This window comes from Stomoxys calcitrans, chromosome 4 (assembly GCF_963082655.1).
Source record: "Stomoxys calcitrans chromosome 4, idStoCalc2.1, whole genome shotgun sequence".
Classification (NCBI taxonomy): Eukaryota; Metazoa; Arthropoda; class Insecta; order Diptera; family Muscidae; genus Stomoxys; species Stomoxys calcitrans.
The window spans coordinates 22142683-22167140 of NC_081555.1; the positions used below are offsets into that span (position 1 = coordinate 22142683).

The window sequence follows — 24458 nt, forward strand, 5'->3', positions numbered from 1 at the left end:
AATGTACTGTTGCTACTGGTAGATTAGGTTCATTAATAGCCGCAATACTATAGCAATTGGAACCTTTCTTTGCAATAATTACATACGGCCCATCTCTTTTGGGAACGAACTTAGAGGTTATGCTATCTTTAGCTTTGCTTAATATATGAGTTTCTGCCAAAACTTTACATCCGACTTGAAAGTCTGGCTGACTTTTACGCTTGAGATCCACTACCCTCTTATTTTTGTCCTGCATTTTAATTTGAGTTTCATTGGCGATCTCCAAAGTATCGGCTAGTTTCAATAAATATGGTGTGATTTGTGGGACAAAGTTTTCAGCCTTTACGATGGCCCTAAAGTCATAATGCACTTCCGTTGGCGTTCGAAGCTCTCTTCCGAAAGTAAGATACGCTGCTGTTTGTCCCGTACTGTCGCACTTTGCAGTATTCATTGCAAATCTTATTGCTGGTAGCATTATACTCCATTTTTTATGGTCTGTACCTACGCATATGGAAAGTTGCGCTTTCAAATCGCGATTTTTCCTTTCCACGGGATTTGATTGCGGATGATAAATTGGGGTAAAAGTTTGTTTAATTCCCAAACAAAATGTTAGTTTCTGCATTAATGCCGATATAAATTGAGTGCCATTGTCTGTGTGTATTCTACGAGGGACCCCATATCTCAAAACCACTTCGTTTAACAAAGTTATAGCACAATTTTCTGCAGTGGCATCCTTAAGAGCAAATAACTCCACCCATCTACTGCATATGTCTTCTACGATTAATATCCACTGATAACCCTCTATTGTCCTTGGCAAGGGTCCAAAGAGGTCCACTGCAATTATCTCAAAACGCTTGTTAGTGGATATTGTTTGTAATAATCCGGACGGTTTCATGTTTGAAGGCTTATAACGCTTACATTCTTCGCATGATTTCACATAGTTCCCAATATCGTTTCTTATCCCTGGCCAATAAAATAGTGCTGTTATTCGGCTAGTAGTTTTATCTTTTCCGTAATGGCCAGATATAGCATCCTTATGGTATTTATATAAAATTTCATCACGAAGTGATTTTGGAAGGACCAACTGTCCGTTCTCTGAATCTTGTTCACAACAATATCTATACAGTACACCGTCAAGCATCATATATCCACGATTTGTATGTCTAAGTACATTCTCGTCATCCTTTTCGAATGATGTAATAATTTGCCTTAGATCATCATCTTCAAGCTGCGCTTGACGAAAGTCTTCAAGTCCTTTTCGCGGTAAGTCAATATCTATAGCATTACATTCACAGGATTCGATGCATACTTCGTGAGAACATGGTGGTCTGGATAACGTATCCGCTATGACATTCTGTCTTCCGGGAGTATAGTTAATTGTAAAATTGTAACTTTGTAATAGCAAGGACCATCTAGCTAAACGGCCCGTTGGGGATTTTAAGGAGAATAGCCACTTCAGCGGCTGATGATCTGTCAAGATAGAAACCTCAGATCCTTCTATATAACCGCGAAATTTCTGAACTGCCCACACGACAGCTAAAGCTTCGCGCTCTGTGGTGGAATAGTTTCGCTCCGCTGGTAAGAGAAGGCGGCTGGCATATTCAATTGGGTGTTGTTCGTCCTCTTTCTCCCCCTGAAGTAGAACAGCCCCGATCGCATAATTGCTTGCATCTGTCCTTAAGAAAAACGGCTGATTCTCTTTTACTTGTTGCAAAATTGGTGGTGATGAAAGCAGTCTTTTTAGCTTTTCGAACGATTTATTTTCCTCTTCGGACCATTTCCATACAGCAAGCTTCTTTGTTAAATTCGATAATGGCTTTGATATTTTGGCAAAATCAGGTATGAACCTTCTGAACCAGGAACATGTTTGCAAGAAAGACATAAGCTGTTTAACATTTTTAGGAATTGGTCTATTCAGGATTGCCGATGACTTTTCAGGATCTATTTTTATACCACCTTGTGTTAAAATGTGGCCCAAGTATTTGACTTCCGGCTTAGCGAAAAAACATTTATCCTTGTTAAGGTGAAATCCAATAAATTTGAGCTTTTTAAATACCATGTCCAGGTCTTTGATGTGGGAAGCAAAATTTTGCGAACATATTATAATGTCGTCCAAATAGGCCAGAATTAATATGCTTGGGAGACTAGAACGAAATTTATCGATTATCCTTTGAAAGGTTGCGGGCGCATTTTTAAGGCCGAAAGGCATTCTATTAAAAGCAAAAATGCCGAAAGGAGTAGTAAAAGCCGTTTTCAACTTATCGTCTTCTGACATTCGTATTTGCCAATAACCTGATTTTAAATCGAGGGTTGACATAAAGGGTGTTGTTTTTGCTGCGTGTAAAAGGTCCTCCATACGTGGCAAAGGATATGTATCTGTAACTGTAATTGCGTTTAGTTTTCGGTAATCGACGCAAAATCGAATGGAACCATCCTTTTTCGGTATAAGAACGACGGGAAAAGCCCAAGGTGATTCAACCTCTTCAATTATACCCTTTGTCAACATGGAATTTATTTCCATCTTCAACTTTTCCTTCATAGCCGGTGAAATTCTATATGGCGGATTTGATATGGGTGTATGACCACCCGTGTTGATTTTGTGCGTAATACCATTAATGGGCGAGCTAATATTTTCAAATATATCCTCATGGGATGTCAAGAAAGATAAAAGCTCCCGTTTCTGGGATTCTACCAAATACGAATTTTCGTCCTCACAAATATTAAAATCGAGGGAATTCAGTTCAAATGCCAATGGACTCCAAGACTCTGAATCTTTGCGAGTTTTCTTCAAAGGAGGAAATAAATCAGCTGATTGAGGCATTTCAAACCCGTTTGGCAGTGAGTCTTCAAAAATTTTAAATAAGCCCCCAGGTGAGTAATTTTCGGGCTTTGAGTACAACTCACCCAATGGTGGGTTTTCTTTACAATTCGACTCAAACCATGACATGAAATCTTGCAAATTTGAAGATGATTTTGGTTGTGCATCTTCTATGTGGGCTTGGCTAACTGCGATACCTTTGACATTGACCGTTTTCGTTTTAAATTTGAAAAATTCTTTTGGCTCGTCCTTAAAATACCAGACCCTTTGGGCTAAATCCATTACAATGCCAGCCTGCTCTAGAAAATCAATGCCCAAAAGTGTCCTATTGCACCTGGCATTTGGAAGACAGATAAACCTTATACGTTTTAGACGTTTTCCTATTATTATATCCACAATTGTAGAACAGACAACTTCTTTTCGAGCAGCTCCATCTGCCAAGGTTATTTCTGCGAATACTTTCTGGAATTTGACTTCTTTCTCGACAAGTTTTTGAAACAAGTAGTACCCTGCCACACTGGTTCTCGCTGCCGTGTCCAAATAAGCTTCGCCATTCAAGCCGTTTACATTAATTTCAACAGTGGGCACGTCGTGGCCTACGAGGGTTGTCTGTATGCTATTGAAATCAAGCGTTTTTGGACTTTCTAAGATGTTACGGTTATTACAAGTTGGACAATTGGATCTGTAATATCCCACAGCGCCGCATCCGTAACAGTTAATTTTATTTTCTTCGGGTTTCCCCCTTTTCTCTATTTCAATGCGTTTGTAACACACATCTGCTGTATGGTTTTTCTTTCTGCAGTAAGAGCAGCGTATTTGTGGTTTTTCTGAGGAACTAAACGTTTTGTTACCTTCAGTTTTATTTTCATTTATTGACAGTTCAATATCTCGAGCTTTGTATAGAAGTTCTTGGAAAGTCTTGACGCTTTCGCGAGGAATTTTCTCTCGGATTTGAATACTAATTTGTGAAAAAATCATGTTTATAATAGTGCTCTCTGGAAGTCTTTCTTTTAACTGAGCGAAAAGGCTTCTCTTTCTACACACGAAACTATCAGTCGACTCATAAGGTCTTTGTTTATCCTGAAATATTTCAGAGTAGATCCTCCAATCTGGTTTTGGCGGTGAAAAAGCATCGCGTAATAATGCTATGGCATCTGAAAAGGTTCCGGCTTCAAACTTGACGCCTTGCCACCAAGAGGATGCGTAACCTTCGAGTAGCAATGGAAGGCTAAGAAGAGCCATGGAATCTGACATATTTTCTGCCTCTTTGTACACCAAGATCGTAGCAATAAAATCTTCGACTTTTGCTGTGCTTCGACCACCATTGAAACGTGCGCTGCAAGAGCTAAAAGTAGATCGACTTTCTTGACGGACAGAATTTCCTAATAGATGGGAAAATTGGCTTTCTGAAAGGCTCACAGTAACGGGGACGGAATTTGAATTGGATCTAGATTGATTTGGAACAGGGTTACTTTGCATAGGAGCAGGATTTTGTTTTCTAGTAGATGGTGCATTAGAAGGGGTTTGAGGAGTATTTGGAACGGTCGAAGAAGTGCTTGTGCCTCCAGCAAGTGCTTGCTCTGGAATCGGGCCTACAGCATTTATTGAGTTCATTGTAGTTCTTGGCATACCTCAAGCGATGAAATTCGTTTTATTATTTTATCGTAATTAGAGCCACACGTTCTCTAGCAACTATTTGCTACCATAGGCAAACGTAGTACTAACAACAATTATAGGCAGATCACAGAGGTCCAATTTAACAACAACAACACCTATTGATCACTGATGGAGCAATTTCAAAACAACAACAACACATATGATTTACCGTTGCTTATGAGTCCAATATATGATGACCAATAAATCCACGTGAAGCAAAATTGAAGCCTCGATGGTTTAAATTTTCGATTTGATTTGAAAAGTTATTTTTTCCAAAATTTTCCGTTGGGCGCCAATTGTAAGGGACGAGTCCTCTTGGACAAGATAATGGTCCAACTAGAGGGCTTTACCTTAGTTTTTAATAAATTAAATTAAATTTTATTTTATTTTAATTTTATTCCTGGACTAGAATAAGGCAGTACTGCACTGTATTCGTCCTAGGATTTCGCTAGCTGCGGTAGTCTTAAAGTCTTCCCGAGTCTAAGCGAATATTTTGGTTTTATATTGTATGTTATTATATATTTTTGTTAGGCCTTTCGAGTAAAACAAGCGTGTTTTAAGTTTAAACAACTTTATTGTCCAACAGTCTGACAAGAATGATGATTTTTATCGACATGTACATAGCTTTTAAGACTTTCACAGAATCACTCTAACCATCTAGAGTGGAAACAAAATCTATGTTCGAAAGAATTACAAAAACAATTATTCTTAACTATCGAAATCTTGAGCAAAAGAGCGTTCATTAGATTACAATTATCTTGAGTCTTGACAAAAGAGAGTAATTATATGTTATGCAAAACAAGATAGAGTGAGACAGCAATAGTTACCGATTATCTAGAGCGTAACATTATCACATTGTAACATTGTAATTTTATAAGAGATTAACATAACACAAAAGAGTAGGTATCCTAATTGTTTATTTTTAACATTGAGATATTATGCAGTTAAGTTGTTGGTGACCTTAACATGTTTGTAAATGCTGGGCTGTTACAAAAATAATAATAAATAATACAAAATAAAAACTAAAAATTAAACCAAAAAAAATATAAAAAAATAAATTAAAAAAAATGAGAAATTTAATATATAATTCAAATAATAAAAAACTAAAAAAAATTAATAAAAAATTAAAAAATAATTAAAAAATATTTAAAAAATAATAAATAAATAAATAATGAAAATTAAAAAAATAATGAGAAATAAAAGCAAATAGTAATAAAATAATAAAAAATAATCAATTAAAAATATAATAACTATTAAAAATAACCAATGAAAAATAATAAAAAAAATAAAACAAAAAAAAAACAAAAATTTAAAAATAAAATATTACACATTAAAAAATATTATAAACTAAAGAAGATATAATTAAATAAAGATAAAAAATGTTTTTAAATAAATAAAATAAAAACATTAAAAAAATTATTGAATAAAAAAAAAATTAATAACAAAACAATAAAAAAATATAGAAAAACTAATAAATAAAAAAATAATAAAAAGAATAATAAAAAATAATGAAAGATAATAAAAAATAAAAAAGAAAAATATAAAATATAAAAAAAATAAAAAAGAAAAAAGAAAAATATAAAATATAAAAAAATAAAAAAGAAAAAATATAAAATAAAAAAAAATATAAAATAATAAAAAGTAAAAAAATATAAATAAATAAATAATGAAAAAATATACAAAATAATAAATACTAATGAAAAATCTAAAAACTAATAAAAATAAAAAAATATAATACAAAAATTAAAAATAAAATATTACAAAATAAACAAAATATAATTAAATAAAGAAAAAAATAAGACGAAAAAAATATTTTTAAATAAATAAAATAATATAATTAAAAAAATATTTTTAAATAAATAAAATAAAATCATTAAAAAAAATTATGAAAAATAAAGTTACAAATGCAATAAAACAGAGTAGGATAAACAAATTAACTAATAAAACAAAAAACAGAAATTAATAAACAAATATTTAAAAAAAAAAATATAAAACAAATAAAAAAATACAAAAAAAATACATAATTTTAAACAATATAAGAGAATATAAAGAAACGAAAAAAAAAATAAAGAACGCTTTTAGTAACCTTAGATAGTGTGATGACCTTCAGGCTCTTGGAGGATATTTTAATGTGATGAGGAGTTACCTGTCATGGTCTTTTTCCTCCTTCGCTCTTATTCCTAATCACTTGCTTTAAGTCTAATGGATTTTGGTTAATTAATGGCTGTTATATTTGAGAAAAGAATTAAAAAAAGGAACATTTTTAGACAATTTCTTAAATCATACATGTTAGAGAAATCTCACTTATCGTGTATCACTGTCTGATTGGAAAACATGCCAATGGAAGGTTTCTTTGTTGCGAGGACGTCAAGGAATATGAAACAAAAGAAGATCTGTTGCGTGCCTGTCCTGTGCTGGCTAGAAAGAGAAGAAGTTTCACTTGAGGTTGTAATATTCTAGAAACTTGTCTGAATTAGTAAATGTGAACATTTACAAGTTAAGAGGCTAAAGCAATCTGGCATTTGTAACTTGAAGCAAAGTTTAAAATGTTGCAAAACTTTAACTACTATTATACCATATATATATCCAAGACATTGTTCCCGCCAATCTTTTATGAATCCTTCAAAATTCTCTTTTAGGAAGTTTGCCAAAAATACAGATTACGTTTTACTTCAACTTAAAAACTAATATCTAAAGTTTAAGACATGTTGAAACAACCTCCTCCCCCAGACTATTGCCGGCTCTGTGTAAGAAACTGCAATGATAACCAACACAGCCTCTATGATGAGAGAGGTCAAGCTAACGCAAATCATGATCTTGTGGGCAAATATTTTACCAACGCAGTGAGTCTCCTCTCTGATACACTCAATGACTCCCAAATATATCTTCAATGCTTTCAGATGTTGAATATGGCATGGGAGACACGACTTCAATACATCTGTGGTAAATGTTGGCAGCATATCTGGGAGTTTCATCAATTCCAGGAGTCAATTATTGAGGAGCAAAAGGGCCTACATTTGAATGAGGAAGTGGCAAATCAAGTTGAGGAAGTTGCTAAGGTTAAATCAGAGATGTATACAAAAGAGGAACCACTGGAGTTGCAGGGATTAAGCGCTAGCACACAAGAATCGGTCAAACCTGCAGACCTTACCTTTGATATAAAGTCTGAGGAACCTTTGGACCTTAATAATGATCATGAAGTGATGTTGCCTCAGGATGGGCAGGACCATTTAACGGATGAAGAAATGTCTCTGGTGATGTCCAGTAGCAAAGAAAATGCATCCCTACAGAATAACGTTGAGTCCAATGAAGATTATAGCTCTAGTGATGACATGCCCTTATCATCTTTGGACAAGACCAATCTCTGTTCCTCAGATAAAAAAGTTCATGCAACAAAAAAGTCGATAGTGGAATTTGATGAACTGGTAGCTTCGTGGCGTTCCTCCTTGGAATGTGAAATTTGCCATCAGTTGGTGGCCAGCTATTCCCAGTTGAAGGAACATTTTAGCAAAAACCATGCTTCCGAAGGTTTTTACCTCATGTGTTGCCAATTGAGGCTGGAAACTCGTTACGATATTGAAAGACACATACACTATCATAATGCCCCGCAGCAGCTAAAATGTGAGACCTGTTGCAAGGTTTACTCTTCGGAACAAAATTTAAGAGTTCACCGAAAATGTGCCCACACCAGCAAGGGAAAAGACAAAAATGCTAAAGACATCCAAGAGTTGCAAGGAAAATATTGTTGCGTTAAGTGTTCGAAGATCTTTGCAACGGAACAACATTTGAAAAAACACAATCGTAATGTCCATAAACCCAAGATTTTGGAATGTAAGTTTTGCGAAAAATCCTTTATGCGCCCGAATGCACTGCGCGATCATTTGGCAGGCCACAAAGGCGAGAAGTCGTATGTCTGCTCCGTTTGTCCCAAGGCGTTCATCGTGTCATCGAGTTTCTCCACGCACATGAAAAAAAATCATCCCCAGGAATGGAAGAAGATGCAAAACGATTCGGATCAAGTAGAGGCCCGCAGAGGGTATCGGCAAGAATCTCGGGGAGATAGTGTGACCTATGTTTGCATTTATTGCTCCAAGGAGGGCAACAAAAGGATTAACATGTACTATCATGCTAAGCGATGTCAAAGGTATAAAAAAGGGTTTCGGCTTGAATCGCGGGGAAAGTTTAAAGTCCACGTGTGCATTTATTGTGGTTTGGAATATGAAAAGCGGCACTCCATGTACCATCATCTTAACCACTGTCATGGAGACGATGGATCTTTAGTGGAGCAGCAGACATCACTGATTTCTGAACCCCTCGTTTCGGCTGAGAAAGTCGATATAGAGCCTGTGTTGAATAAACATCAACTGGAAGCACAACAGGAGTGGCATGGCGTCAAGGGATTAGGCGCTAGCACTGAAGGATCAATCAAATCTACAGACCTTACTTTCGAGGTAAAAACTGAAGAACCCTTGGATCTCAACAGTTATCATGAAAGGTTGTCCTCTCAGGATGGGCAGGACTATTTGACGGATGAAGCATTGTCTCCGATGATGTCCAATGGCAAAGAAAAGTTGTCCTTGGAGAATGACGTTGAGTCCAACGAAGATTATAGCTCGAGTGATGGCCTGCTCTTATCATCTTTAGGCCAGACCAAGGTTTCCTCTTCAAAAAGTAAATTTGCTGCTACAAAAAGGTCAGTAGAGGAGTTTGATGAGCTGGTAGCATTGTGGCGTTCTACCTTGGAATGCGACATTTGCCATCAGCTGGTGGCCAGCTATTCCCAGCTGAAGGAACATTTTAGCAAAAACCATGTTTTCGAAGGTTGTTATCTCATGTGTTGCCAATTAAGGCTAGAAACTCGTTACGATATTGACAGGCACATACACTATCACAATGCCCCACAGCAACTAAAATGTGAGGCTTGTTGCAAGGCTTACAATTGTGAGAGAACTTTAAGAAGGCACAAAATAAATGTCCACACCAGCAAGGGAGGAGATAAACATGCTGAAGACAGCGAAAAGTTGGAAGCGAAATATCGTTGCGTTAAGTGTTCGAAGGAGTTTTCAAGCAAAAATCATTTGGATAGACACCATCAAAACGCCCATAAACCCAAGATTTTGGAATGTAACTTTTGTGAACAAACGTTTGTGCATCCGGGGGAACTGCGCAAGCATTTGGCTGGCCACAAAGGCGAAAACACGTATGGCTGCTCTCTTTGTCCCAAGCAATTCTCCTGGCGATCGAGTTTATACAAGCACGTGAAGAAAGATCATCCCCAGGAATGGAAGAAGATGCAAAACGATCCGGCCCAAACAGAGACCCGTAGAGGGTATCGGCAAGAAACTCGGGGCGATAGTGTGACCTATGTTTGTATTTATTGCCCCAAGGAGGGAAACAAAAGGATTAACATGTACTATCATGCTAAGCGATGTCAAAGATATGGTGGGTCCACCATAGAGCCAAAAACAGGGTGGAAAGAGTAAAGTCCATGTGTGCATTTATTGTGCCAAGGAGTTTGAAAAGCTTCATTCCATGTACCTTCATCTTAAACAATGTCATGGAGACTATGGCTCTTTAGGGGAGGAGCAGGCATCAATGTTTTCTGAACCCCTCGTTCCAGCAGCGGAGATAGTCGAGATGGAGTTGAATAAAAATCAGACGGAAGTACACCTGAAGTTGCATAATTCCAAGGGATTAAGTGCTAGCAATCTTTAGCTTTGATACAAAAGCTGAAGAGCCTTTGGATCTCATCAGTGATCTTGAAAGCATGTCTTCTCTAGGCCTGGAACATCTAACAGATAAAGAAATGTCTCTGATGAGGCCCAGTAGAAAAGAGAATTCATGCTTAAAAACTGACGATCAAACCAATGAAGATTATAGCTCGACTGATGACATACCCTTATCATCTTTGGGCCAGACCAATGTTTCCTCTTCGAAAAGTAAATTAGCTGCTACCAAAATGTCAGTAGAGGAGTTTGATAAACTGGTAGCTTTGTGGCGTTCTTCCTTAATATGTGAAATTTGCCAACAGCTGGTGGCCAGTTATTCCCAGTTGAAGGAACATTTTGGCAAATACCATGCTTCAGAAATGTGTTACCTCATGTGTTGCCAATTGAGGCCGGAAGCTCGTTACGATATTGAGCAACACATACACTATCATTTGGCTAGCCATAAAGGCGAGAAGACGCATGCTTGCGCTTTTTGTACCAAGTTTCTGCCGCCATATGAGCAAATTTCATCCCAAGGAATGGATGAAGACCCAGAACGAGGCGGCCTTAAAAGAGGCTCTTCAAGAGTATCGGCGAGAATCTCGAGGAAAGTGTATGGCCTATGTTTGCACTTATTGCTCCGTGGAGTATGACAAACACCTTTCCATGCTCAGACATATCAGGATATGTCGAAGACATGGTGGAACAAAGGAGTTTCGGCTTGAAACTCGAGGAGAGAGTATGGTCTATGTGTGCATTTATTGTTCCAATGAGTATAAGAAGCGGGTTTCCATGCGGAATCATATCAGGCGATGGCATAGAGGCAATGAACAAATAGACCCGAAAAAGGGATATCGGCATGAAATTCGGGGAGAAATAATGGTCTATGTTTGCCGTTATTGTTCCTAGGTGTGTGAAAAACGGCATTCCATGTACAGACACATCAGGCTATGCCAAAGAAGCGATGCTTAAGTGGCCAAAGAAGAAGAGCTTAAAAATGGTTATCGGCGAGAAACTCGGGGAGAGAGTATGGTCTATGTTTGTATTTTTTGTTCCAAGGAGTATACAAATTTACCATCCATGCACTATCACCTGAATCATATCCATAGGGACGAAGCATCTTTAGCGAAGCAGACACCAATGCCAGCTGTGCATCAGCAACCGATTCACAATCAAAGAACTCGAGTTAGTCAAGGCTCATTTTACACCAGGATTATAGGGTCGAATACAGATGATGTAGCCAACATTACACCAGATGGTCTCAGCTTAAATGAACTTAGCAAGGAAGGAGAAGAAGATTCATTAATGACTTCTTTAGAGGGAAAAGAGTTGAGAGATGATAGAAATGCAGCCGAGGCTAATGTGAAGACCGAACAATTTTCAGTTGGCACAAATGTTTTGGCAAATAAGGAAATGGATGAACATAAAATACGCCATGCTTGGGACTATCGCTTGACTAACAATATAATAATATAAATGCCTTTATCTGAATCCCATATGATCTCTATAGGTCTATGAATTCGCTCGGAGGGTTTAGGGTCATTTAAGTTTGGATGTAAGATGTACTCCATTCTTTTGCAAATTGCAAATTTTGCCCATGAACATTCCACTAAGGAACAGGGAGCGGTGGTTCTCCCTTCCTAATACTGGCAACATTTGTGGAGTATTATGCCATGTTCGGTCTCGGCTATAAAAAGGAGGCCCCTTATCATTGGGCTTAAACTTGAATCGGACTGCACTCATTGATATGTGAGAAGTTTGCCCCTTTTCCATTCTTAAAAGACTTTATTTGAGCCCGATATCATCATGATGTCTGATTAAGGGGTGTTTTGGGGGTGAGGTGCTCCCCCAGACTCTAGGCCCTGAAGAAAATGTCAGCATCGTGCTCTTCTCTGAAATACCATTTATTTAAGCGCCATATTACCTTTGGTTTATGGAAAGTTGGGATGAGTGTGGGATGAGACGTCCCCCAAACACTTGGCCTCAAATTTGGTTATCAAATTTCTTTTCTAATCTCAAATACCTATCATCTCTGCCACATGTTGCCATGGTTGGTAAATTTGTACTCTTTGAGGAATGTTTTGGGGATAGGCTTAACTCCCAGAAAATTGGTCAATTTCGTGCTCTACTCCCCAATACCTTTCAGTTGAGCCTCACATTGACGTGGTCGGTAAATATGCCCGATTTAGGGAGTGGGGTGATTCCCCAAACTCTTAGCCTGAACAATTTGGGAATTGTTATGTGGGAGGGACGTCCCCCAGAGGTTTGGTTCCGCATGTTGACATCAGATTCGTGGTCTACTCCCAAATTCCTTTCATTTGATCCCCACATTTCCATAGTCGGCAAACGTGGCCAGTTTGGGGGGTGTATTGGTATTGGGGATGAAGCGGCCACTCTGTGACTTGACCCTGAAAATATACATCAGATTCATGTTCCACTCTAAAATACCTCTTATTTGAGCCCCATATTGCAATGGTCAGAAAATACTTCCTATTTGGGTGGTGTTATGTGGGTGGGATGGCCCCATAAACACTTTTTTCCGAATATTGATATCAGATTTGTGCTTTACTCCCATAGACCTTTCATTTGAGTCCCATATTGCTATGGAAGTAAATTTGTCCTCTTTGGGAGTGTTTTTGGGGATGGGCGGCTCGCCCAACACTTGGTCCCACATTTGGATATGAGATTCGTATTCTGCACTCAAATATCTTTTATTTGAGGCCCATATTGCCATGATCAGTAAATAAGTCCTGTTTGGGGGGTGTTTTGCGGAAGGGTGCAATAAGAATTGCGCGCTCTAGTGGCTCAAGAAGTCGAGATTCAAGATCGGTTTATATGGCAGCTATATCAGGTTATGGACCGATTTGAACCATACTTAGCACAGTTGTTGGAACTCATAGGGAAACATGTCGTGCAAAATTTTAGCCAAATCAGATGGAAATTGCGCCCTCTGCAAGTTAAAGAAGTCAAGACCCCAGATAGGTTTATATGGCACCTATATCAGGTTAAAGATTAATTTGAACCATATTTGGCACATTTGTTGGAAATCATGACAAAACACGTCATGCAAAATTTCAGCCAAATCGGATAAGAATTGCGCCAAAACATTTTTTGTTTCTATTGAAATTTTTATAAAAATTTTTCAAAAAATTTATTTCTATAAAAATTTGTACGGTTAAGATGTTTTAGTCAAAATTTTGCCAAAATTTCTATAGAAATGTCCTATTTTTATCCATGGCTTCAGAGTACCATCCTTAAGGAAGGCCTATGAACCGAAAATCCACCTGCGAAGCCCTTTGAAATGTAGTTGAGGTAGTAAATGTGGTTGGATAAGACACCGCTATTCCAGGCTAATGGTCTTCCTCACTGAATACAAAGGACGATTTTAATAACCTCAGGTTCTTAAACGAAAATTTTTATGTATCGGCGTATCCGACAAGAATGATGAGATGTAATGGTCTCTTTCCTCCTTCACTCTTATTCATAATAAATTTCTTTATGTCTAACGGATTTGGGTTATGTAAAAGTTCTACTTGAGGTTCTTGTATTCTTGGAGACTTGTCTGAATTGGCAAATGTGAACATTTGTAAGTTATAAGGCTTTTTAAAGCAATCTGGTAGTTTTCGAAGGGGCTAAAAGCAAAGTTTGTAGCAAAGTTTAGAATGTTGTAAAAGTTAATCTACTATTATACCATATATACCAAAGACATTACTGCCGCCAATCTTTTATGAATCCTTCAAAATTCTCTTTCAGGAAGTTTACCAAAAATACAGTTTTCATTTTACTTCAACTTAAGAACAAATATCTAAAGTTAAAGACATGTTGCAACATCCTCCTCCCCCAGAATATTGCCGGCTCTGCGTAAAAAGCTGCAATGATGACCAGCACAGCCTCTATGATGAGAGAGGCCAAGCTAACGCAAGCCATGATCTTGTGAGCAAATATTTTACCAACGCAGTGAGTCTCCACTCTGATAAACCCAATGACTTCCAAATATATCTTCAATGCTTTCAGATGTTGAATATGGAATGGGAGAGGCGACTTCAATACATATGTGGCAAATGTTGGCAGCATATCTTGGAGTTTCATCAATTCCAAGAGTCCATTATTGAGGCGCAGAAGGGCCAACATTTGCATATAGAAGAGGCAAAAGAAGTGGTGGAAGTTAAGATTAAGACTGAGTTGAATGTAAATCAGCAGGAAGTACAACTGGACTTGCCTATGACCAAGGGATTAGGCGCTAGCACTGAATATTTAATCGAACCTACAGTCCTTACCTTTGATATAAAGTCTGAGGATCCTTTGGACCTCAACAGTGATTATGATGGGATGTCGTCTCCGGATGGACAGGACAATTTAACGGATGAAGAAATGTCTCCGATGATGTCCAGTAGAAAAGAAAATCCATCCTTACAGAATGACGATGAGTCCAATGAAGATTATAGCTCTAATGATGACTTGCCCTTATCATCTTTGGGCCAGACCAATCTTTGCTCCTCAGATAAAAAAGTTCTTTGCACAAAAAAGTCGGTAGAGGAATTTGATGAACTGGTAGCTTTGTGGCGTTCCTCCTTGGAATGTGACATTTGTCATCAGCTGGTGGCCACCTATTCCCAGCTGAAGGAACATTTTAGCAAATCCCATGCTCCAGAAATTTGCTACCTCATGTGTTGTCAATTGAGGCTAGAAACTCGTTACGATATAGACAGACACATACGCTATCATAATGCCCCGCAGCAGCTGAAATGTGAGGCCTGTTGCAAAACTTATTGTCGGGTGAGATATTTGAGAGATCACAAAAGAAAGTTCCACTCCAGCAAGGGAAAAGATAATAATGCTAAAGACAGCAAGAAGTCGGGAGGAAAATATTGTTGCGTTAAGTGTTCGAAGGACTTTGCAACGGAAAAACATTTGATTCAACACAATCGTGATGTGCATAAACCCAAGATATTTGAATGTAACTTTTGCGAAAAATCGTTTATGCGTCCGATTGCTCTGCGCCAGCATTTGGCTAGCCACACAGGCGAGAAGCCGCATACCTGCCCATTTTGCCCCAAGGCCTTCACTTGGCAAGGTGATTTTTCCCTACATTTGAGTAAATCTCATCTCCAGGAATGGACGAAATCGGCTCCCAGAGAGATGATGAAAGGTTATCGGCGAGAAACTCGAGGAAATTGTATGGTCTATATTTGTCTTAAGTGTTCCTTGGAGTATGACAACCAGTATTCCATGTACGGCCATCTCCAGCTATGTCGAAGAGACGTTGGACAAACAAAGTCTAAAAAGGGATTTCGGCTTGAAATTCGGGGAGAGAGTAAGGTCTATGTTTGCACTTATTGTTCGAAGGAGTATGATAAGCGGGTTGCCATTGTCAATCATACTAGGGGATGCCAAAGAGACACTGAACAAAAAGAGCCTAAAAAGGGATATCGGCATGAGATTCGAGGAAAGAATATGGTCTATGTTTGCCGTTCTTGTTCCCAGGAGTATAAAAACCGGAGTACAATGCACAAACATGTCAGGCTATGTCAAGGAATCGAAAGACCAATTCAGCTTAATAAAGGTTATCGGCGAGAGACTCGCGGAGAGAGTATGGTCTGTGTTTGCAGTTTTTGTTCTAAGGAGTATGCAAAGATGCAATCCATGCGCAGCCATCTCTATCGATGTCATAGAGACGAATCATCTTTAGCGAAGCAGGCACCACCAATGCCAGCTGTGCAGCAACAGCCGTTTCATGGTCAAGGAACTCGAGTTAGTCAAGACTCCTTGAACGCCTGGATTATAGGGCCGAGTACTATTGACGTAGCCAACATAACACCGGATGGGTATAACTTAAATGGCAAAGAAGTAGAAGAAGATTCTTTGATGGGCCCTATAAAGGGAAACGAGTTGAAAGGTGATGAAAATGCATCAAAGACTAATGTGAAGACCGAACAATTAGCAGCTGGAACAATTGCTTTCGACGAATATCAAATGTCACACGAATTTGAAAATGCAACCTGGAAAAGTGAGGAATTTCTAAAATCCGAACAAGAATTTATGGAGCTATAAGCAGAGACTTAAGACCTTAGTTGGAATATTGAAAAATCAAAAAAATGAGCTCAAACTTTTTTGCCCAAAATCCTGACAAATGACTTTGCCTATTACGGCTGGTCAATGAATTATTAATCGTGCTAATGACCATGAGAATGAATATGACCAGACATGGAAAGATTTGAATTACTGAAAAGAAATTGCCAGATAACAAATGGATTTGATCACTGACAACACGTCTTCGGTAGACGTTTCTTAAAAGGGGGGAGTGCTTTCTTCAGTACCGTTGTGTTGCTCTCTTACCTCCCGTCTGTCGGGCCTACATTTCAATGCTTGATAATTTGCAGTGTCAAACTTAAATCCAACTGGAAATGGCATATTGAATGTTTTAATTTGGCTACCACAAGCCAATTCCTGCCACCGTTGGGTCAATATCTCTTTATGTGTCAATAACACTGCTATTTCTCTATATTTCGTTCGTTGTTCGCTTTGCACATTTAAATACCACATATGTGTTTTCTTATTTCTCACTTCAAAATCAATTGTTTATGATAGGCTAAGTCAGGGAAAGCCATTCAAACAGCTGTTTTCCTACTTAAGAACCAGCTGGATTTAATACAAAAATCTTCGCATAATGTGTCAAAATCAGCTGATGTTACTGTGGGAAAACAGCTGCTGCTCTACAAAGCACAGAACTTTATAATTTTATTGTGGAAGATCAGTTTTTTGAGAAAAACTTTTCAATAATTATGTGAAAAAATATTTTTTGAATGATTGCAGGACAATTTGGTGTGAAGTAATGAGTTTGACATTTGGGTTTGCTTTGATATTCACCACTAACATTATGTGGGTTGATCACTTGAGTATGGTGATTGTTGATCAGACTTGATTAGGGTGCTTTTTGACGTCATCTAAAGGTTTATTTACAAACCGGTTTAATCGGTTTTTTAAAAATCTCAAAAACTGAAACCGGTTTTTTAAGAAAGCCAATTTTTTTGAATAGTTGCGATTTTAAGAATAACTTTGCTTTCTTGATCTCGTACCCTTAAGCAATCAGACTTCTTTATGGTTGTCTTTTTTGTTTTATTATCTCTCTTATTAATAATAACTTTATTTAAGCCTTACGGATTTCGTTTAGTTTATAGCTATGTTATACACCTGATATAAATATAATAGATTTAAATTTCCTTTAAATTACAATATTCTTATATTTGTTTAGCTTTTGTCACTTGAATAAATCAAAATATATAATATAACTAAAAAACAAAAATTGCAATGTAAAACCCGGATTAAACGGATTCTTGAGCTATAAGTTTATGATTTAAATTTTGTCAATTCAAATAAAATTTGTTTTAACATCTAAAAACAATAGCATGAACTTTATTTCTTTCAAAGAATGATGAAGGCTGACTTCGATGAATTATCGCAGAGACATTGATTATGCAGAATGCATATAAATGTTCAAATGAATCAGTGCAACTAGAATATTTCGAAAAAATATATAAAAAATAATAAATATATACAATAATATAAAGATAAGAAATGTAACAAATAAAAGATATTAAAAAAATATAAAAAAACCAAAAAATTAAAAAAGAATAAAATGTGTAAGAAATGTACAAAAGTATAAAAAATACAAAAAAAATAAAAAATAAAAATATAAAAAATTATAAAAAAAAATAAAAAAAATTGACATAAAAACTAAAAAATAAATAAAATGATCAAATAAGTTACACAATAAAAAAATAAAAAAGATAAACAAAAATAAAAAATATAAAAAATGATAAAAATATTAAAAGATAAAAAACAATAAAAAAAGGAAGAAAAATACAAAAATTAAAAATAAAAAAATATTAAAAATAAAAATAATTAAAAAAGGTATAAAAACTACGAAAAAATGAAAAAAATTAACATATAAAAAATTTAAAAATAAAAAAAAATACATATAAAAAATAAAAAAAAATTACAAAAAAATTATAAAAAAAATAATAAAAAAGTGTAAAAGAATATAATTAAAGATATTACAAATATACAAAAAATTAAAAAAAACAGAACAAAAAAATTACATAAAAAATAAATAACATCAAAAATAAAAAAAAAAATCTAAAAAGATTTATAAAAAATATAATATAAACAAGTATAAAAATAATAATAAATAAAAAAATATCAAGAAATATAAAAATGTATAAAAAATAACATGTTAAAAAAAATAAAATAAATAGATTATAAAAAATATTAAAAATGGAAAAATAAACAACAAACAAAAATAAAAAAAAAATAATTTAAAAGAGATATAAAAAAAAAATATTCTTTTACAATGTTTTCAAAAACATTTATTTCTATTGAAAAAAAAAACATTTCTATAGAAAATTTGTGAGAAGATACAAGAAATATAAAAAAGTAATTTAATAAAATAATGAAAAAAGAAAAAAAGCAAATAATAAAAAAAATTAAATAAATAAAACAAATAAAAAATTAAATAAAACGAATAAAAAAATATATAAAACAAATGGAAAACAAAAGTAAATAAAAAAATAATTAAAACAAAATAAAAAACAAACAAAGCGCAAATAACAAATAATAAATTAAATGAAATAAAGGATACATTTGTCTTCTTGGTTTGACTCCAGGTCATTGAACTATTTACAAAAACAGGTGTTGGTGTTTTTCTAATTGTTTTATTTCTAATTCTTACCAATATTTCGACCACCGCCGGGGATCATCATCAGGGTTTGAAATTTTGAAACAAAACAATAGACGTTTCCTTTACAGCGCAGTCGAACTTGTGCGCAACAAAAAAAAAAAATATATAAAAAACGTGGTATATAGTGGATTAAAAAAAAAATTTATTGAAAATGTTTAAAAAAATTGTTTATATTGTTTATATTATATATATATATTGAAAAAATAATAAAATAAATAACAATATAATCAGGAAAATAAAACAAATCGAATAAAAAAATTAGACAAAAAAAAAAAAAATTAAATAAAAAACATTTTAAAAAAATAAAAAAAAAACTTACAAAAAATATATATTGAAAATGTTATATCTATTAGAACAGCCTAAAATTTTTTCTATTAAAAAAAAATTTTTCAAACAATTTATTTCTACATATAATTTGCATGTCTTAAGATATTTTTATCGAAATTTTGCTTAAATTCCTATAGAACAGTGCTATTTTTACATAAATAATATTAGAGACTACTTCTAAACCCATGACTTCATGGTGCCATCCTAAAGAGAGTTGGACTATCAGAGAGCCGACATGGCTTGCGAACAGAAATATCTACCAGTGAAACCCTTTAAAATGTATTTGAGATTGTAAATGTGTTGGGGTAAAGAAACCATACCCGCCCATTGGCCCTCTTGGAAACACTGAATGTAAAGAACGCGTTTTTGGTGATCTCAGATAATATGATGACCTCCTTAGAGGATCTTAGAGGAAATTTAAATGTATCGGCGTAACTGATGAGAATGATGAGAAGCTTTCTCTTGTAACTTGTAGCAAAGTTTAGAATGTTGTAATTAATCTTCTATTATATCATATACATCAATGACATTGCTGCCACCAATCTTTTATGAATCCTTCAAAATTCTCTTTCAGGAAGTTTACCAAAAATACAGTTTACATTTTACTTCAACTTAAGAACAAATATCTAAAGTTAAAGACATGTTGCAACATCCTCCTCCTCCAGACTATTGCCGGCTCTGTGTAAAAAGCTGCAATGATGACCAGCACAGCCTCTATGATGAGAGGGGTCAAGCTAACGCAAATCATGATCTTGTGGGCAAATATTTTACCAACACAGTGAGTCTTCTCTCTGATACACCCAATGACTTCCAAATATATCTTCAATGCTTTCAGATGTTGAATATGGAATGGGAGAGACGACTTCAATACATCTGTGGTAAATGTTGGCAGCATATCTGGGAGTTTCATAAATTCCAAGAGTCCATTATTGAGGCCCAGAAGGGCCTACATCTGCTTAAAGAAGTGGTGGAAGTTAAGATTAAGACTGAGTTGAATATAAATCTGCAGGAAGAACAACTGAAGTTGCATAGTTCCGACAGATTAAGCGCTAGCACGGAAGATTCAATCAAACCTATAGCCCTTTTCTTAGATATAAGGTCTGAAGAACCTTTGGATCTCAACAGTGTTCGTAAAAGAATGTCCTCTCAGGTTGGGCAGGATCATAGAACGGATGAAGAAATGTCTAGGCCCAGTAGAAACGAAAATTCATCCTTACAGAATGAGGATAACTCCAATGAAGAGTATAGATCGAGTGCTGGCATAACCTTATCATCTTTAGACCAGACCAATATATCCTCTTCAATATGTAAGGTCCCTGGTACAAAAAGGTCTGTTGAGGAGTTTGATGAGCTGGTAGCTTTGTGGCGTTCCTCCTTGGAATGCGACATTTGCCATCAGTTGGTGGCCAGCTATTCCCAGCTGAAGGAACATTTTAGCAAAACCCATGCTTCAGAAATTTGTTACCTCATGTGTTGTCAATTGAGGCTGGAAACTCGTTACGATATTGACAGACACATACGCTACCATAATGCCCCGCAACAGCTTAAATGTGAGACCTGTTGCAAGGTTTACTCTTCGGAACAATATTTGAGGAGCCACAAAAGAAATGTCCACACCACCAAGATAACAGACAAAAATGCTAAAGACATCCACAAGTTGCAAGGAAAATATCGTTGCTGCAAATGTTCGAAGGATTTTGCAACGAAATTACATTTATATTCCCACAATCGTCATGTCCATAAACCCAAGATTTTTGAATGCAACTCTTGTGAAAAATCGTTTAGAAGTCCGGATGCACTGCGCGAGCATTTGGCTAGCCATAAAGGCGAGAAGACGTATGGCTGCTCCATTTGTCCCAAGGCATTCACCTGGCGATCTGATTTCTGGCAACATATGAGAAAATCTCATCTTCAGGAATGGAAGAAGATGCAAAACGAGGCGGCCGACAGAAAGACTCGAAAAGGGTATCGACAAGAAATTCGGGGAGAGAATGTGATCTATGTATGCATTTATTGTTCCAAGGAGTGTAACAATAGGACTAATATGTACTATCATGCCAAGCGATGTCAACGGTATAGAAAGGGGTTTCGGCTTGAAACCAGGGGAAAGAGTCAGGTCCATGTGTGCATTTATTGTGCCAAGGAGTTTGAAAAGCGGCATTCCATATACCTTCACCTTAACCAGTGTCATAGAGAGGATGGCTCTTTAGCGGAGGAGCAGGCATCAATGATGTCTGAACCCCTCGTTCCAGCAGCGGAGATAGTCGAGATGGAGCCTGAGTTGAATAAAAATCAACAGGAAGTACAACGGGAATTGCATAAGGCCATGGGATTAGGCACTAGCAATGAGAATTTAGTCAAGCTCACAGAGCTTACCTTTGATATAAAGTCTGAAGAACCTTTGGATCTTAACAGTGATCATGAAAGAATGTCGTCCCAGGGTGGGCAGGACCATTTAACGGATGAACAAATGTCTCTGATGATGTCTAGCAGAAAAGAAAATTTATGCTTACAAAATAACGATGAGCCCAATGAAGATTTTAGTTCGAGTGCTGGCATGCCCTTATCATCTCTGGACCAGGCCAATATGTCCTTTTCAACAAGTAAAGTCCCTGCTACAGAAAGGACAGTAGAGGAGTTTGATAAGCTCGTAGCTTTGTGGCGTTCCTACTTGGAATGTGAAATTTGCCATCAGCTGGTGGGCAGCTATTCCCAGTTGAAGGAACATTTTAGTAAAAACCATGGTTCAGAAATTTGTTACCTCATGTGTTGCCAAATGAGGCTGGAAACTCGTTACGATATTGACAGACACATACACTATCACAATGCCCCACAGCAACTTAAATGTGAGGCCTGTTGCAAGGTTTACCCTTCGGAACAAAAGTTAAGAAGCCACAAAAGAAATGTCCACAACCGCAAGGGAAGAGACAAAAATGCTGAAAACGGCCTGAAGTCGAAAGGAAAATATAGTTGCTGCAAATGTTCGAAGGACTTTGCAACGGAACAACATTTAAAAAAACACAATCGTAATGTCCATAAATCCAAGATTTTGGAATGTAACTTTTGTGAAAAATGTTTTACGCGTTCGTATTTACTGCGCCAGCATTTGGCCAGCCATAAAGGTGAGAAGACCTATGCCTGCACCGTTTGTCCCAAGGCATTCTCCTGGCGATCTAATTTCTGCTACCACATGAGCAAATCTCATCCCGAGGAATGGAAGAAGATGCAAATCGAGGAGGCCCAAAGAGAGCCTAAATGTAAGTATCGGCGAGAGACTCGAGGAGAGAGTATGGTCTTTGTTTGCATTTATTGTTCCAAGGAGTATGATAATCGGCATTCGGTGTACCAGCATGCCAAGCGATGCCAAATATATGGTACACCAGTGCAGCCTAAAAAGGGGTTTCGGCTTGAAACCCGGGGCAAGAATAAAGTCCATGTGTGCATTCATTGTGCCAAGGAGTTTGAAAAGCGGCGTTCCATGTACCATCATTTAAACCAATGTCATGGAGACGATGGCTCTTTGGTGAAGGAGCAGGCATCAATGATTTCTGAACCCCTCGTTACGGCTGAGAAAGTCGACATAGAGCCTGAGTTGAATAAAAATCCAGAGGAAGCACAACAGGAGGGGCATGGCGTCAAGGGATTAGGCATTGGCACTGAAGATTCAATCAGAATGCCTACTTCCCTTACCTTTGATATAAAGTCTGAAGAACCTTTGGATCTCAACAGTGATCATGAAGGGATGTCTTCTCAGGATGGGCAGGACCATTTGATGGTGTCCAGTAGAAAAGAAAATTCGTCCTTACCGAATGACGATGAAGTTGTATCCAATGAAGATTATAGCTCGAGTGATGATATGCCCTTATCATCTTTCAGGCAGACCAATAGTTCCTCTTCAAAACGTAAAGTCCCTGCTACAAAAAAATCTGTAGAGGAGTTTGATGAGCTGGTAGCTTTGTGGCGATCCTCCTTAAAATGTGACATTTGCCATCAGCTGGTGGCCAGTTATTCCCAGTTGAAGGAGCATTTTACCAAAAACCATGCTTTAGAAGGTTGTTACCTCATGTGCTGCCAATTGAGGCTGGAAACACGTTTCGATATTGACAGACACATACGCTTTCATAATGCTCCCCAACAGCTAAAATGTGAGACCTGTTGCAAGGTTTACCGTCGGGAGCAACATTTAAAAAGGCACAATAGAATTGTCCACACCAGCAAGGGAGAAGACAACATTGCTAAAAATAAAGACATCGAGAAGGTGCAAGGGAAATATCGTTGCTGCAAGTGTTCGAAGGACTTTGCAACGGAACAGCGTTTGAAAAAACACAATCGTAATGTCCACAAACCCAAGACTTTTGAATGTAACTTGTGTGAAAACTCGTTTAGGCGTCCGGATGCATTGCGCGAGCATTTGGCTGACCACAGAGGCGAGAAGAAGCATGTTTGCTCATTTTGCTCTAAGGCATTCACCTGGCGAACTAATTTCAGCCGACACATGCGAGAGTGTCATTTACAGGAATTGACGAAGCCCGCTCAAAGTGGGATTATGAGAGGTTATCGGCAAGAAACTCGAGGAGAGAGTATAATCTATGTTTGCAACTATTGTTCCAGAGAGTATGAAAAGCGGTTTTCCATATACAGTCATATAAGGCGTTGTCAAGGAAACGATACACCAATAGAGCCTAAAAAAGGTTATCGGCGAGAAACTCGGGGAGAGATTATGTTCTATATTTGTATTTTTTGTTCCAAGGAATATGAATGCGGTGAATCCATGCGCTACCATCTCTACAATTTCCATAGACACGAATCATCTTTAGCGAAGCAGCCACCAACGCCAGCTGTGCAACAACAAACGATTCATAATCGTAGAATTCGAAGTAGTCAAAGCTCAGTTAACACCAGGATTATAGGGCCGAAGACAACTGATGATAACAACATAACACCAGAAGAACTGGGCAAAGAAGGAGTAGTAGATTCATTAATCTCTCCCATGGAGGGAAGGACTAATGTGAGGACCGAACAGTTTTCAGCTGGCACAAATGATTTGGGAAATGAGGAAATGGTTGAAAATCAAATGTCACAAAAATTAGAAGATCCTGCTTATGAGAGTGAAGAATATGTAAAATCCGAAGAAGAATTTATTGATCTTTAAGCAAAGATCTTTGTGAATAATTAAAAAAAAAACTGGTTTTAATAAGCCAAAGTTTTCTGTCCAAAACTCTTACAAATGACT

At 36.7% G+C, this 24458-nt stretch overlaps 3 protein-coding genes across 3 annotated transcripts in view; all 3 read left to right on the forward strand.

The window, feature by feature from the left end:
* The window catches only part of LOC106084690 (uncharacterized), a 163123-nt gene that overhangs the window by 91657 nt on the left and 47008 nt on the right, over window positions 1-24458 (forward strand). The window contains exon 2 of the mRNA XM_059367061.1: window positions 19800-24373. Within this exon, the coding sequence (XP_059223044.1) occupies window positions 19866-24373 (4508 nt within the window). The 5' untranslated portion in view covers window positions 19800-19865. The remainder of the gene's footprint in view (window positions 1-19799; window positions 24374-24458) is intronic.
* Window positions 6390-9936, forward strand: LOC106084724 (transcription factor grauzone). Its single transcript, XM_013248625.2, has 2 exons — window positions 6390-7296; window positions 7354-9936. Exons 1-2 carry the CDS (start codon window positions 7159-7161, stop codon window positions 9934-9936), a joined length of 2721 nt encoding a protein of 906 aa, XP_013104079.2. The 5' UTR covers window positions 6390-7158.
* On the forward strand, window positions 13978-17772 carry LOC106084783 (transcription factor grauzone-like). The gene is made up of 2 exons (XM_013248704.2): window positions 13978-14118; window positions 14176-17772. Exons 1-2 carry the CDS (start codon window positions 13981-13983, stop codon window positions 16210-16212), a joined length of 2175 nt encoding a protein of 724 aa, XP_013104158.2. The 5' UTR covers window positions 13978-13980; the 3' UTR covers window positions 16213-17772.

What these genes read in the sequence shown, in the direction of transcription:
- LOC106084724 (XM_013248625.2), top strand. Translation starts at nt 7,159, where the DNA reads ATGTTGAAACAACCTCCTCCCCCAGACTATTGCCGGCTCTGTGTAAGA. An exon ending in GCAAATATTTTACCAACGCA is followed by an intron (nt 7,297 to 7,353) that starts GTGAGTCTCCTC and finishes CAATGCTTTCAG; the next exon opens with ATGTTGAATATGGCATGGGA.
- LOC106084783 (XM_013248704.2), top strand. Translation starts at nt 13,981, where the DNA reads ATGTTGCAACATCCTCCTCCCCCAGAATATTGCCGGCTCTGCGTAAAA. An exon ending in GCAAATATTTTACCAACGCA is followed by an intron (nt 14,119 to 14,175) that starts GTGAGTCTCCAC and finishes CAATGCTTTCAG; the next exon opens with ATGTTGAATATGGAATGGGA.